Source organism: Nannobrachium achirus (assembly GCF_963921795.1).
Source record: "Nannobrachium achirus genome assembly, chromosome: 13".
Classification (NCBI taxonomy): Eukaryota; Metazoa; Chordata; class Actinopteri; order Myctophiformes; family Myctophidae; genus Nannobrachium; species Nannobrachium achirus.
In genome coordinates, this window is record NC_137833.1 from 5,510,248 (window position 1) to 5,525,060 (window position 14,813).

Below are 14,813 nucleotides of genomic sequence, written 5' to 3' on the forward strand. Positions count from 1 at the left end.
TCCTCTGAGGGGGTAATATAAGATCTGTTAAAATGGTAATCCTACCCAGACTATTATACCTCTTTGTGTCACTACCAGTATACTATGAAACAATTCAGAGAATGTAACAAACACATTTCACGTTTTATCTGGGACAAAAAAAGATCTCGGGTGAGATTTTCTACTTTCAACCACATGACAAAGGATAAAATAGTATCAGTCAAACACTGACTGATTGGCAAATTTGAGGTGTTGTTTTACACAGATGAAAAAAAAGACCTTGTGTGAGATTTTCTGCCTTTCAACCCGCCCCGGGAGAATGTCTCTTTCATCTTTAAGGGACTATTATTTATCGGCACAGACCCCTTGTATACTGGGGTAACCCATCATATGTTGCTAAATGGAAAAGTATAGAACTATCTCTAATGGATATGCCAATACAGTCATTATTGGGTTGCATTGATGGAGGGAAGGGAATGCCACTGACATCGCGTCGATGGGTGAATCTATCACTTAAAATTTGGTTTGAGGTGCAGGGCCGTCGATAGGGGGGGTAAAGGGTACTCTTCTTCCCCCTACCGGAAAAGGGGGGGGGGGGGGGGGGGGCCTTGAACACATGAGTTTAACGGGACTGGGGAGCCGTCTAGTTTGTGTAGGAAAGATTTCATGCTTTATATAAACCCTATTATATTAAGCCTAAATGGTTCTGCCGCCATGTAGATTCTAAGCTGGCCAGCATATGATCCTGACTATATGCCAGCACTGATAGACAGTAGTATAGACAATGGGTTCGCCTTGGTATCACTTCCATATGCACAATAATTAACTCATCGGATGGCCATGAGGTGTCAACGCGTCAATCTCTTTGATGTCTACGTGTGCCCATCGACGCGTTCGACGCGTAATGCAGTCAACTATACTGTACTGTAGCACCTGTACTGTACTACCGCGGTGACGAAACAAACTCCATTTCCCAAAATGCAGGGCAGGATTACGTGACATGCAAAGCTGCTACTGTTATGTGTTGTCTTGTTTTGTCAGTGTCTGCAGATCCCTGCTGCCGCTATGAGTGGAGGAGGGCTCCCGTCAATCTGTCACCTCCAGCCAATCAACGTTCGGTCCGTCTGGTCCGCCGGCTCCGCCTGTTCTGTAAATAGCACCATGAAGAAGGCTTTCATGGCCGCTGTCACTCTGTCACAAGTTCACAACTACGAGGGTAGTTTAGAGACAGCGTGCCCAACGGAGCAGCTTAGCACTTAGCCGCCAGCCAGTTCTCTTTGTTCTTTGATTCCTTGTGAAGGTTGCTGTTCAAGTCCACGTTTGACAGTGGTGAGCAGGGTCAAGTATTGTTAGTAAGTATTTTCGCTATTGTAGGTGTCACTGTGTTATCCCTCAGGTAGGGGCAGGTTTTCCTCACTCTGTATGTTTGTTAGGTTAAGGTTAGAGTAGTCAGTCAGGGAAGTATTTGGGTAAGTAGTCAGTTAGGTAGATTTGGGGGTTCATCTTTAGGATAGGGATAGTTCTGTATTTTTGTTTCTGTTCTAGGTGCCTGCCCGGCCCTGTCTCACCCAGTTCCACATAGCAACCTAATTTTACATTATAATGAATTGCATTTTTATAATTTTACATTACCTGTAATTTTATTAACTTCTGTGTAATAAAACTACTTTTTGGCATTTACCACCTTGCCTTTGTTACCCCGCAAACACCCCTAGGCCCTGTGGGCGTAACACTCGGATTACTTTTTCCATCAGGACCTCGAAGGTAGGCAAAATGACGGGTTGCCATCCAATGTGTTAAAAAAGGGGATATTGACAGCTTTGAAAAATTAAGTCAGAAACAGATAAAGTCTCAAGAAGAGATTACACCAACTATAATTAAGGTATTCACCGATGCCTACCGATGCCTATGACTCAAAGAATAAGAGGTCTCGTAAGTAAATTGTATAATGGTATAATGTCATTGAAAAAAGATTCTACAATGTATAAAAAACAACAATGGGAAAAAGAAATGGACATTGTGATAAGTGATGATGTATAGTTGGATACATGGACAATACAATCAACAACAACCAACTCTTTATCTTGGAGAGACTTCAGTTGGAAAAAACAGATTTGCTTCATTATAACGCCTAAGCAGAAGTCCATGCAAACAGGCAACTAATTGGTGATTGTGGAGAAACAGCTGTAGATCATGCGCACATCTTTTGGGTCTTGCCCTGTGATACAACCCTTCTGGACAGAAATAACAACACTAGTTTAAAAAATAATGGGCTTCGATATCAGTAATACATTTGAATTCTTGTATCTTGGACAATTTCCGGATGGACTGTGTCAGGATGATTCTTATTTACCCAAGATACTACTCGTTGCAAGTAAAAAAGCTATAACTAAGAACTGGTTACAGAAAAATTTCCTACTATAGACCTAATATTGTGAAACAACTACATCTTATGGAACAAATGACCTACTCTCTGAGACTCCAAAAGGAGGTAGGAGAAAGGAAATGGGAGAAATGGCTAAGACAATTGGGTGATGCCTCTGGTTCTTTATGAAGGTTGATGATATCCTAATCCTACATGTACATGTTACTGTATATGTTAATCCCGAAAGCATGACTGTCTGACAACTGTGCCGGGCGTCCCATGACCTCTTTTATTTTTATTTCTGCACCTTATTTTGTTCTATTTTGTTTTTTGTCTGTCTTACATAAGTCTTCGTGTTTTGTATTGTTAAAAAATAAATCCTTTTGAAAAATCTTTCTTAACAATGAGACACCTTCAAAAGACCAAACATAGATCAGCCTAACTACAGTACATATTCAGTTTTTTTTTCCCCCTACAGATTTTGATTAAACTTTTCTAGTTGGATTATTAATTCAACACAAACAAAGATTATCCATGAATTCAATGCTTCGCGGGGCAGTTGATAGAATAAAAGTCATTTTGGGTTGAAATATTCCAAGCCTGGTTTATACTTCATCATAGAATGCTGTCGTGACAGTGTCATGAGCCAAAATAGCCATACATTCCACATAAGAAAGAGATAAATGGAAAAATAGGGAAAAGTAGGCATGAAAATTGATAAAATAGCATCAGTCAAAAACTGTCTGATTGGCAAATTTTATTGAGGTGTTGTTTTACACAGATAAATGTAATAGTATTCAACACATAGTGTTACTGTACATAAAGAGAAGTAGTGACACACTGAACCCAACAGGGGTCAGTGTTGGACCTGAGCAGCAGAGAACATAATTAATCCATTCGTTGTCTCTTCTTCAATCAACTCAATGCAATATTTCACCTTAAACAACATCAATAATAAATCAATAAATCTGTGAATAATAATCTGAAGTCGATAGTACCCAGGCCTGTGTGTGCGTGTGTGTGTGTGTGTGTGTGTGTGTGTGTGTGTGTGTGTGTGTGTGTGTGTGTGTGTGTGTGTGTGTGTGTGTGTGTGTGTGTGTGTGTGTGTGTGTGTGTATGTCATCCAAACCAGTGGTTGGCCATGCAGTCTCTGTTCCAGGCCACTCTGCACTGCCAGCACCATTCAAACTGACACTGAGCTCTGGGACACACCATGTGCATACAGCCCCCTGCAGGACAGACACACACATTACACTCCATTACATTACAATACATCACAATGCATTACAGTAAATAATTAGTTCATTGGTTCTAGAGTGGGGTCTCCAAATCGACACATGGACCATTATGGGTCTGTAACTCTGAGAGGGTAGGTAGATAACTATGAGGGCTGCACGATATGGACAAAAAGGCACATCTCAATATTGATGCCAGATATCTCGATATCGATACGATTGTGACTGTAGAAACAGTGAAAACTAAGCATTCTTCAAAAGAAAAAGAAAAAAAAGAAAAGAAAAGCATAATACCAAATGGACGTGGAAAAGTGCAGATTTATTGCTCGGGACAGACCACTGTCAAATGTGTATATAAATTAATGATACTAACCTCATTAAATGCCAGGCCTGAGTTTCACGTGTTATTTCAGTACCGCCAGACTGCCACGGCCCGAGTTTCCGTTTAAAAAAAATTATAGAATAAAATAAAATAAATGCCTAAAATGTATTAGGCATGATCGCAATCGCGAAATTGCATGTTTAGCCCCATAACAAACACATCTTTCAAAATGGCAGCCATCTTTGTTTACATTTGAAGACTTTGAAGGCTTCTATCTCATGAATGCCTGAACGGATTTCCAAGCGGATTTTTTTGTTTGAAAGCTGTGAAGAAGTACTACACAAAACGTATCTGTGCACTAGAAATTTAGGAACGTGGCATCCTGGTACTTGGCGGCCATTTTGAAAAGGCAGCGAATGAGTTAATGCAACTTTTATTAGGGGTCCCTGCTTCATCTCTCTCTCAGCTATAATATTTATAATAGTTATAATATCTCTCTCAGCTATAAGGGGTCCTGCTTCATATCTCTCTCTCTCTCTCTCTCTCTCTCTCTCGCTCTCTCTCTCAAAAAAAAAGAAGAAGCTTGTTGTTCTAAAAACTCTTAGCGGTACAGTGTTGCACATTGAAACAGACAAGCTCACAAGGCGCCGCTGTCTCACTGATCGCGGCAACTCTTTGTAAGCTTGTGGAGTTTATTTTTATGGGGAAATTACTTCTCATTGAACTCTAGGCTACATTCTTGGAGTTGCGTTGCCTTATTTCTTTGTGACAATGCGGAGGACGGCACGACCTACGCTCTGTTTTACATCCTCCATTCTAAACTCGAAACATATCCAAACAATGGAGGTTGACTTATTTTTCACGACCAAAACTGAAGAATCAACAAATTCTGCACCAGCGTTGACTTCCTCATCCATCTCTCTATGCTTTTCCTTTCTCCGTGTTGTGGTCTGTGTGTCCGTGTGAGACAGAGACCAGTGTGAGACAGACTGACAGACAGACTGTGTGTGCGCTCAGCCGCGCACTGCGCTGTGGGTAACAGCACAGCAGCAGCATGTTTCCCGCCTCGGCAAGGGGATGTTTGTGATTGGTTGGCTTTGGCTGTCTGTCTAAGGAAAGGTTTGTGGTTGGCTGGCCTTAGCTGTACATTTAGGGCAAGCGTAACTAAAAACGTATGTTTTCATTGGCTGAGCGGTACATGCTGGGGACATTTGACACCTTCAACATCGTGCATGTTCATACCGAGATAACGATACGATAACGATATATCGTGCAGCCCTCATAAGTAGGTAGATAGATAGATACCATTCTTCTCTACAGAGACTCTACATTGAGGACAGGGTCTGGTGGTCTCTTCTATGGTCTGACGAGACGCCATCTCCCAGCGAGCGCGCTCAGTAGCCTCCTCGTCTGTTACGTAACCCTGGGACCGAAGAGAGGAGAGGAGAGGAGAGGAGAGGAGAGGAGGAGAGGAGAGGAGAGGAGAGGAGAGGAGAGGAGAGGAGGCGACAAAGGCAAGGAGGAGAGGAGAGTTAAGTATGAGGAAGAGTGTTACAGAACCCACCACTAGGTGGCAGCAGTAGGCCTACATCAAATAACATAGAACAGCCATTGCCTGATTCTATTGGTCTGCAGCTTAGTTTTAGTGACATTGATATGTTGGAGCAACGAGTGTCTTCCTCAGAATGCCTCAGAAATGTGATTGGCTAGCTTACCTGCGGGACTCCGCCATTGGACGTGGCCAAGTGGTGTTGACACGACCCCTCATGGAACGCCTCCTTACAGTTCCGACAGAAGACAAACTAGAGCGAACACGCACACGCACACACGCGCGCACACACACACACACACACACACGCACGCACGCAACACACGCACAGCTGTAGTTTTTAACCTGAATTGGAAAATTGACTGCAAAATGCCTAGGATTTCATGATGATTATTATACCAAAGGAAACTAAGCGATTGTACCAATTTAAAACTATTTTAAACCAGGGGAATCATTTTGGAGGTGGTTCCAGCCTGATGACTACAACAAACTACTTCCTGAAGTCAAGTTATTTCTGCTTCCGACCGGCTCAGAAACTTCAAAATGGTATTGATCCCAGGCTAGTCCTACCCAGGGTTTCCGCTAGGCAATTTTGGGGCCGACCACCTTGACCGGCAGGATTATAATTTACCGGCCAGTGAATTTGATTATCGGCCATATTAAAATGAACGTCACATGCATGTTTGCAGATACTGTATGTGCATTGTGCACCCAACTGATAATTACACCATTGTATGTTAGCGCTGGGATTCTTTCCTCTTTATCACAGATGCAATCTGTTCCTGTTTTGTTTTGTTAATGTTATCAACTGTCACCATCACCAACTTTGACCACCACAATGGCACCAAATCAATGCGATCAGAAAGTCACTGTGCGTGCTTGTATAATATCTATGTGATTCCACTGAGTTCGGGTCACTTTTCTACTGGGTCCAGCTTGGTCAGATTACCTCGGAACACTAAACTCTAACTCCGTCTCAGAGCGAACCACACAGCGCTGATTGGGACAAGCTGCTGGAGCTGTCATGTTGATGTGTGCTTCTCCGTATGGCCGTGTTGCTGTGTATCTAAAATAGCAGACATACAAGCTCACAGCGCGGTGCGTTGCGACGTGTTGTGAGCTTGTAGCTCAGATATTTCCAATATGCGTGACCATCGTACGGCGAATAGGCTGATCTATAACTGCACAAAGCACAGCAGAAGCAGTAGCGACAAGCTCCGCTGTTGTGTCAGATCATGATATAATTTTAAAATTATGATAGGTTTTAATGATGTAGCTGTTCCTACGAAACAGTGTGGGCTCGCATGGAACACCATGTATGGGCACAAAGATCTACCCGACAGTCACTCCAACATATATGGGCATAAAAATCTGCCCAACGGGCACTCCAACATTACTTCTGAGACTCCTACATTTCATATACTTTAGTATCTGAAGATTTGGGAGAACAAACTACAAAAGATTTCATGTGGGTGTTGTTGTTATTTAGATCAGGTCGCACTTGTTGGTGGTGATGTCACCAAGAATGCTGCTCCCTCATTGGCTAAAGGCCCTGCCTTTGTACTGTCGGTAGTTTTCTTTTTTAGGAGAATAAACTTGACCTATAAAGTATTAGTATAACATACTGGTCTCACCTTTCAGCGAGCCCACAATAATAGGCTTAGATAAATGATAAAATACTGGTAGCCTAAGAGCCATTTTCCCAGCCGGCCACGGTGGCCGGTGGACTTTATAATTATCGGCCAATTAAACATTTAACCGGTCGATGGCCGGTAAATACCGGCTAACGGAAACTCTGGTCCTACCCCACATCCCAGTCCGTTGCTAGGCAGACAGTGTATCCTACCCCACATCCCAGTCCGTTGCTAGGCAGACAGTGTATCCTACCCCACATCCCAGTCCGTTGCTAGGCAGACAGTGTATCCTACCCCACAGCCCAGTCCCTTGCTAGGCAGACAGTGTATCCTACCCCACATCCCAGTCCGTTGCTAGGCAGACAGTGTATCCTACCCCACATCCCAGTCCGTTGCTAGGCAGACAGTGTATCCTGGTGTTGTCGTCGTCGGGCAGGATTCCAGCTCCACAGCCTGGAGACGGACACAACACCCCTCCTGACTGTAGCACACACTCCTCTGCTCCGTAGCGCTGGTACCGACAGTACTGCACACGCACACGCACACGCACACACACACACACACACACACACACACACACACACACACACACACACACACATTATTGTTCCATTAGCAGTCGGTTATCAGACGTCTGTCTAAAACAGGGTTATAACTGGTCTAAAAGTGAATGTTTTTTTTTTTCATTCTCATAAATGTGCGCGACAAAACAGAAGTGGGGAGGAGGCTTCACATCCGCTTTATCGTTTCTCATGCCGGATACTCATGATCAGATCTTCCGTTCTCCAGACTGTATGACGGGACTATTTGCAAATTGTGGGAGGCAACAGTCTGACCACCCGAGACTACGCAAGGCATCATGGGACATTGGAAACTCCTGTGTGTGTCCGGAAGTGATGTCATTGGGGGTGTGGCACAGGAGCAGATGCATCAATAAGTGAAGCTGTTTGGGGCTGTTAAGTATGACATCATTTTGTAGGCAGAGGAGAATTTCTGCCCCCAGTTTCTGTGAATCTTTTTACTATTTTTACTATTTACACATTTTCCTTCTCTTTGTTGTTGAAAGGAAAGTGTTAGAATTATACTTTAGTCGTTATTTTTTAGTCGTTGTTTTTTGAAATAGCGAGGGACAGAAAATGCTCTGGGGGCAGATTCTCCTCTGCCTACAAAATGATGTCACGGCTTAAAAGCCCCTAGAAAGGTAGAGGCCTCCTCCGGCTCAGGGGCGTTGGTAAAAGAGGACTGGCAAGCTTCCAGAATTCTGAAGGACGTTTCCTTGGGCGTCACAGAGTGGGACGCCCGGTAGGCCAATCAGATACGGGACTGGCGCTGGACTGGCGGGACTCCCTCTTTCCCACAGCAGGGGGCAGCAGAGTGCCTTCCGCACTTCAGCCAGTCCTGTTTTACCAGTCACGCTAATGAACTGCAGAGGCGGAGGAGGTATCTATCTTTTTATATCTGTGGTTATATCTGTGTGTGTGTGTGTGTGTGTGTGTGTGTGTGTGTGTGTGTGTGTGTGTGTGTGTGTGTGTGTGTGTGTGTGTGTGTGTGTCTCACCTGTTCCTCTCCCAGTACTCTGAAGTGATGAACCTCTTTGATGAGAGAGTCTGAACAGCCAGCTGTTGAGAGAGAGAGAGAGAGAGAGAGATTATATCCATCACATATTAGACGTCCACTGAAAGCTCAATTAATGAAACGCACACACACTTCTGTTTAATGGAGAGACAGGGAGACTCCTGTGTTACTGAACAAAGCAACAATAGCAATGATTACCATCACTATACACTAGTGTTGTCAAAAATATCGATTTATCGAAAAGTATCGATTTTGAACATATTATCGATTTTCAATATGACTTTTCCATAGTATCAATAATATCGATACTCGGTTTTTACCTCTCTCGTTGGTTTACACCAATGTTACTTTTAAGTGTATCCTTCCTACTTTTACTTATTCCTAGTTATTTTAAAGGCCTATTTGTACTTAAAATGTGAAAACATCAAAGGCAGGCCTTTAAAAAGTGCACTACCATCTACCTCAAGAAGTTCTGTATTTTTCTTTAAATAGAAATAACATTTTTGCACTAAAATCGCAGTGGTTGCGTGGTATCGAACATGGAGTATCGACATTTTTCAAAATATCGTATCGAAGTTAGAAATCCAGTATCGTGACAAGCCTACTATACACTATAGAGCTTTAACCTTTTAACAAATACAAACCAAAACAAATATCACTCGCCCAAGTACAGTTCAATGCTTTTTGTGTATTTGATTGTTTACAAGTTAAATAGAAAACTAATATAAACTGTAATAAAATGTAAGTCTATCCCCAAAGTCTAGGAGTCTCCAAAATCACTATTGTCATTTGAAACTAAAACCTGCCATCAGTTCTGACTCCTTTGTGTGTGCGCGTGCGTGCGTGCGCGCGTGCGTGCGTGTGTGTATGTGTGTGTACCAGGGCAGGGCAGTGTGTATCCTATCTCAGGGTGGTGGATGAACTGCCGCTCGTTAAGGCGTGTCACACAGTAACTATGGAAACAGTCCAAACAGATCACATGACGCTCTGCACACTGGGACACCAGGACCGGACTCCTGGAGGATGGGATAGGAGAGGAGAAACAACAAGTATGAAGTTCGTTATCACATCGTTATCGCGGTATGTCCATGTGCAATATCAGTATCACAAAAGGCAAGATATGGGTAATATAGCGTCCTGGACAATATATCGGCCATATCGTTGCCCAAAACGGCCATATCGTTGTCTTGTGACTTTTACTACACTAATCTATCTCTTTGCCTTTTGCTATTTATTTATTTATTATCAAATAACAAGTGTGGGAACCCAATTGCACTTAAAATCAAGAGCGTTATTGACTTATTATGCTGTTTTTTGAATAATGACAAGTTTTCACTGTTGCAAGACTTAAAATATTGAATATAAAATGTGTACGGTAATATCGTATGGATTTCAAAATATTTGGCATAAACAGAGATATTTTAACCATATACCACCAAAGTGGAAAAAAGCAGCACTTTTCTTTTTAATGTTTTTATTTGATTATTTTCTTTTTGGAGTGCTGCTTTTTCCACTTCTGTAGTATTAGAACCATGATAACAGTATATGGGTTGAAGGAGCAATCATTTCGCAACCATAAATAATATGCAGTGACAGGATACAAGCCATGTTCAATGGAAGCCAGCGACATGGACGTACAAACTTACACTTGCTGCTGCGAGCGCTGCAGAGCTGGAAAATCTACACAAAATAGTTTTCAACATCACAGTCAATCACATGCTTTTGTTTCACCATTTACACAGCTCCACTCTTCCACTTATTCAATCTCCACAAAGTCAGAACTGCTTGTAAACGGCTAAATACATTTAATAAATAATTCTTGACAGTTCCTTGTTCTTTTTGCCTTAACTTTGTTTGATCTTTTTTATTTCCACTCATCTCTCCCAAACAAGGACACACACTTGATAAGGTCAATGGTGACTCAGCAACATTTTGTAGCTTTTGTCGCTCCAAAATGTAGTAGTAGGTCGGGAGCGGCTTATTGCTCTGTTGAGAGAGGACAGTGGTTTTCAATGAATTCGGTTTACATTTGTTTTGGAGGATTGGAATCGAGTTTAACCACGTGAACCTTATCGTTGCAATGCTGGGTCGCATTCCGGTGAAAACAGACAATCTACAGGCTCACCTATTTTCAGTGAAGAGGTTTGGTGTAGCGGGGAAAAAACTAAAGTAGGAGGTTGAGTAGGGAGTGTGTGTGTGTGTGTGTGTGTGTGTGTGTGTGTGTGTGTGTGTGTGTGTGTGTGTGTGTGTGTGTGTGTGTGTGTGTGCTGTATGTGTGTGTGCTTACTCTACGTCAAGGCAGCTGATGCAGGGCACTTGTCTGTTGTTGGGCAAGATAAGGTCCAGGGCCACAGAGCGGTTGCCCTCAGCAGTAGGATGGGACGCACACTTAAAATAAAACTCCTGAAACAAGAATTGACACAGTCAATATATAAGCTGGTCACTGGGTTAAAAAGTAGGGGTGCAGGAAAAAAATCGATTTGAATTCGAATTGGGTTTCTAACAAAAATCGATTTAAAAAAAAATCTTTTTTTATATATTTTATTTATGATTTTTTTTTTCTTAAATTTTTCATTAGATATTATGTTTTGTTTGTACAAGTTAAAAGAATGTGTGCAAGCATGAATAAATCAGACATGTTGTCTTGGATTTACCTTTGTGTGTTTACATTATTGCAATAAGTTGATAAAACCTTTACAATAAAAGCCACGTAAATGTACTCTGCTTTTAGGCCAGCAGACTGGAGTAGATCCTGATATCCTATGAATTGAATAGAGAATCGTTTTGAATCGAGAATCGTTTTTAAATCGGAAAATAATCGTTTCTGAATTTGAATCGTTTGGATTTGAAAGAATGTGCAATAAGAGTCAAGCATGTGTACATAGAAATGGAATAGGAAATAGAAAGGAAAAAAGAAGCAGTAGGGCTATTATGAATGGGTGAAGAATGAACATGATTACATACAAAAAATGAGTGCATGCAATCAGAACTTTGTCTAGTTAGCTAAAGTATTGAAAACAATTAAGCGTTATGTCTGATAATACATCTACTGTACAAACAGGCTAGATCTATAGGCTATATGAGATTGGCATTACAGGAAATTCTTGTTTCAACAGCAATTCAGAGTTTTTAACAACATCTATGATCCTGTGAACATTTTGAGAACTAGGACTGAATTTCTGAAACGATAATATTGTGATGCCTACATATTGTTATACATGTCCTTTAAGCCCCAATGAGCACCAGGCAAGATGCATAACACTTAACCACTTTAACTCTGGTGTCCTGGTTTGGGGGATTTGAGGGGAGCATCATTGCTATAATGGAAGTAAATCTAGACTTTTTGACTTGCTAGCTTTTAGATTATTTTTGCATGACATAATCATATGACTAATTTCCATACTTTAGATAACTAGACACATTGTTGCAACACACCAAACCATTCTTCATATTGATTTGGGAGCCCACACATGACATTCATAAAGTGCTATCATGTGTCACTAGTTTGTGCTCGAAAAGTTACCTATGCTTTAATAATGATGTTGGATAAGAAAGAAGAAAGCCAGGAAGAAGATGTTCTGTTGCTTGCTCACCCACATGGTGCACCTGATCCCCAAGTTATCATACATCACTTTCTTCCTTGAGGGTAACGTTACTATCTCAAATGTAGCGCTGTGTATGTTTTGTTGTTTTTCTCTCTGTCCCTGTCTGCTCAACGTGTGTCTGTGCCGAAAAAGCTGATCTACAAGCCCATATCGGATCACTGATTTGACACGTTATGAGCTTGTAGATCAGCTGCAAAACCTGTAATATGATTGGGTGGAACCCCTCGAGCCAATCAGATTTCAGCTAAATTTTGGACTATTCCAAGGTAGGGGGGTATCACCAGTCTCCCCCCGTGTCAAACACTCAAGCTCATTAAGTGGACTGACCCATCATCCCAGTTCATTCTCAGGTCAGACAGCCAGGCACCGGGGCAGCGCGCATCCTTTGATATTGGCTGCGTGACACCCGACAAGTAGAAGCATACACACTTGTACAGGCAGTGCGCACTCGCAGCTGAGAGCTGTAGCAGCTAATTAGATCGTGTGTCTCACTCGGCCGTCCTAATTCATACCTAGGCTTTTTGAAAATAGCCGATCTACAAGCTCACAACGTGTCTCATCTGTACTTTTGCTACTTTAAGTACATTTTGATGACAATACTTTCATACTTTTACTCAAGTACATTTAGAATTCTGGACTTTTACTTATAACTGAGTACATCTACAGTGCAGTATTGATACTCTTACGATACTTTTACTTAAAGGAGTAGTTCACCACTTTTCAACCTGTCTTCATATAATAGGTCCTCACTAATGTTCATGATAAAATATCACAATTTTTTTCTACTCAGTCCAAGTCTCCTAGGAGAGCTGTGGGAAGTTCAGAATCCATAGTCTTGTGACATCATCATTTTCCAAAAAAAAAAAATTAATCAATATTTTTGAAAAAAATATTTAGATTTTTATTATCGCGAGAACAATGGCTTCCACTTTAAAATTGCAACTTTTCAGGAATAGAAAGCCTGCAGTTTCTATAAGCTGGATTGACAATCGATGATGTCACAAGACTATGGGTTTCTGACCTGCCCACAGCCCTCCTCTGAGAAAAAAAAAAAAAAAAAAATATTTTTGAGTGAGGACCAATTATATGAACATAGGTTGAAAAGTGGTGGAGTGCCCCTTTAAGTAAAACATTTGAGTACTTTTTCCAACACTGCTAATTTCCCCCATAGCCTGGAGGAGGGGTACTGTCCTGCGATTGGCCCTTAGCTCTACCATGTGACATGAATAGCCTATCCAGAAGAGGTAATCAATGGTCGTCTAAGAAAATGAGCTGATTACCGAAGCTGGTGGCCCAGCTTAAAAACAAACAGGTTGTTTCATATGTACCAGTGGTTCTCAAAAGCGTATATTTTTATTATTTTTATTTTCCTATTGGTCGTAAAAAAAAAAAACGCAGATTACTACAATTAATCGTGAAACAGGAGATAAGATACTCCCCTATAGACCACATGGCTCAGCAAGGCTTACTTACTTACGGCCGTAATGCATAGTGAACTGGCGGTCAAACTTGTTGCACAAGCAGAAGGTCATAACCTGTACACTCCATGTCTGCTCTCAGAGTTACAGAGACCTTACAAAAGGTTACTTTGAGAAACAGCCAATTGTTTAACTTACAGCCACGCTGCCATGGCAACCGTCAGACTGACAGACGCCGTGGATACGCCCAGGAAGTAGAACATCATCCCAACAGGAAGGACCCTGAGAGAGAGAGAGAGAGAGAGAGAGAGAGAGAGAGAGAGAGTATTAGTGGCATAGTGTAGATCCCATATGTACAGCACAGCTTAGAGGAGGCGTCTACTGTATATTTCTATGTCTATGGTTAGACAGATATGAGTGACTATCTTAAATACCAATCCCATTTGCTTAACCCTGTCTTCTACCCTGAGCCATCCCAGACTAGCAAAGTGTGTTGGAATTAGGTAGGTCATGCAGACCTTTGCGGTTCCATTTGTACCTCTGGGGGTCCCCGATCACACGATGACAACCAGTGATTTCTTCCACCCTGTTCTTTACAACTGATCATACAGTAGATCCTTTGTCTTTATAGTCACTGGAACCACATCAGCATAAAGATAATAATCATAATGACTGCAGTGTTTCTCTCCTTAATACACTGTGACAGCTCTGCACAAGCCTCTGTTTTATTATCAGGGAACGCTAATGGTTTTATTGATAGAGAGACATTAGACTCATTAATTAAATAGAGAGAGAGAGAGACAGAGAGAGGGTAATGAAAGGTGAAGAAAGCATCTCCAAATGTTTTTAGCGGGTATGGTTATTCCTCACTCGCACACACACACACACACACACACACACACACACACACACACACACACACACACACACACACACACACACACACACACACACACACACACACACACACACACACACACACACACACAGTTGTGTGGAATAGAAATTATAAATGACCGATGATGGTTATGAATAATTCAAAACACTTCCTCAGCTCAGTGTGTGTGTGTGTGTGTGTGTGTGTGTGTGTGTGTGTGTGTGTGTGTGTGTGTGTGTGTGTGTGGTCATTGT

At 41.8% G+C, this 14,813-nt stretch overlaps 1 protein-coding gene across 1 annotated transcript in view; it reads right to left on the reverse strand.

The window, feature by feature from the left end:
* Positions 1-3,192: 3,192 nt before the first annotated feature.
* prkn (parkin RBR E3 ubiquitin protein ligase) overlaps positions 3,193-14,813 on the reverse strand; it is a 27,008-nt gene continuing 15,387 nt past the window's right edge. Inside the window, exons 5-12 of the mRNA XM_080739822.1 lie at positions 13,881-13,964; positions 10,947-11,062; positions 9,539-9,675; positions 8,642-8,703; positions 7,461-7,610; positions 5,617-5,703; positions 5,207-5,324; positions 3,193-3,573 (exon numbers count right to left, since the gene is read on the reverse strand). Coding sequence (XP_080595948.1) covers positions 3,464-3,573; positions 5,207-5,324; positions 5,617-5,703; positions 7,461-7,610; positions 8,642-8,703; positions 9,539-9,675; positions 10,947-11,062; positions 13,881-13,964 — 864 coding nt within the window. The 3' untranslated portion in view covers positions 3,193-3,463. The remainder of the gene's footprint in view (positions 3,574-5,206; positions 5,325-5,616; positions 5,704-7,460; positions 7,611-8,641; positions 8,704-9,538; positions 9,676-10,946; positions 11,063-13,880; positions 13,965-14,813) is intronic.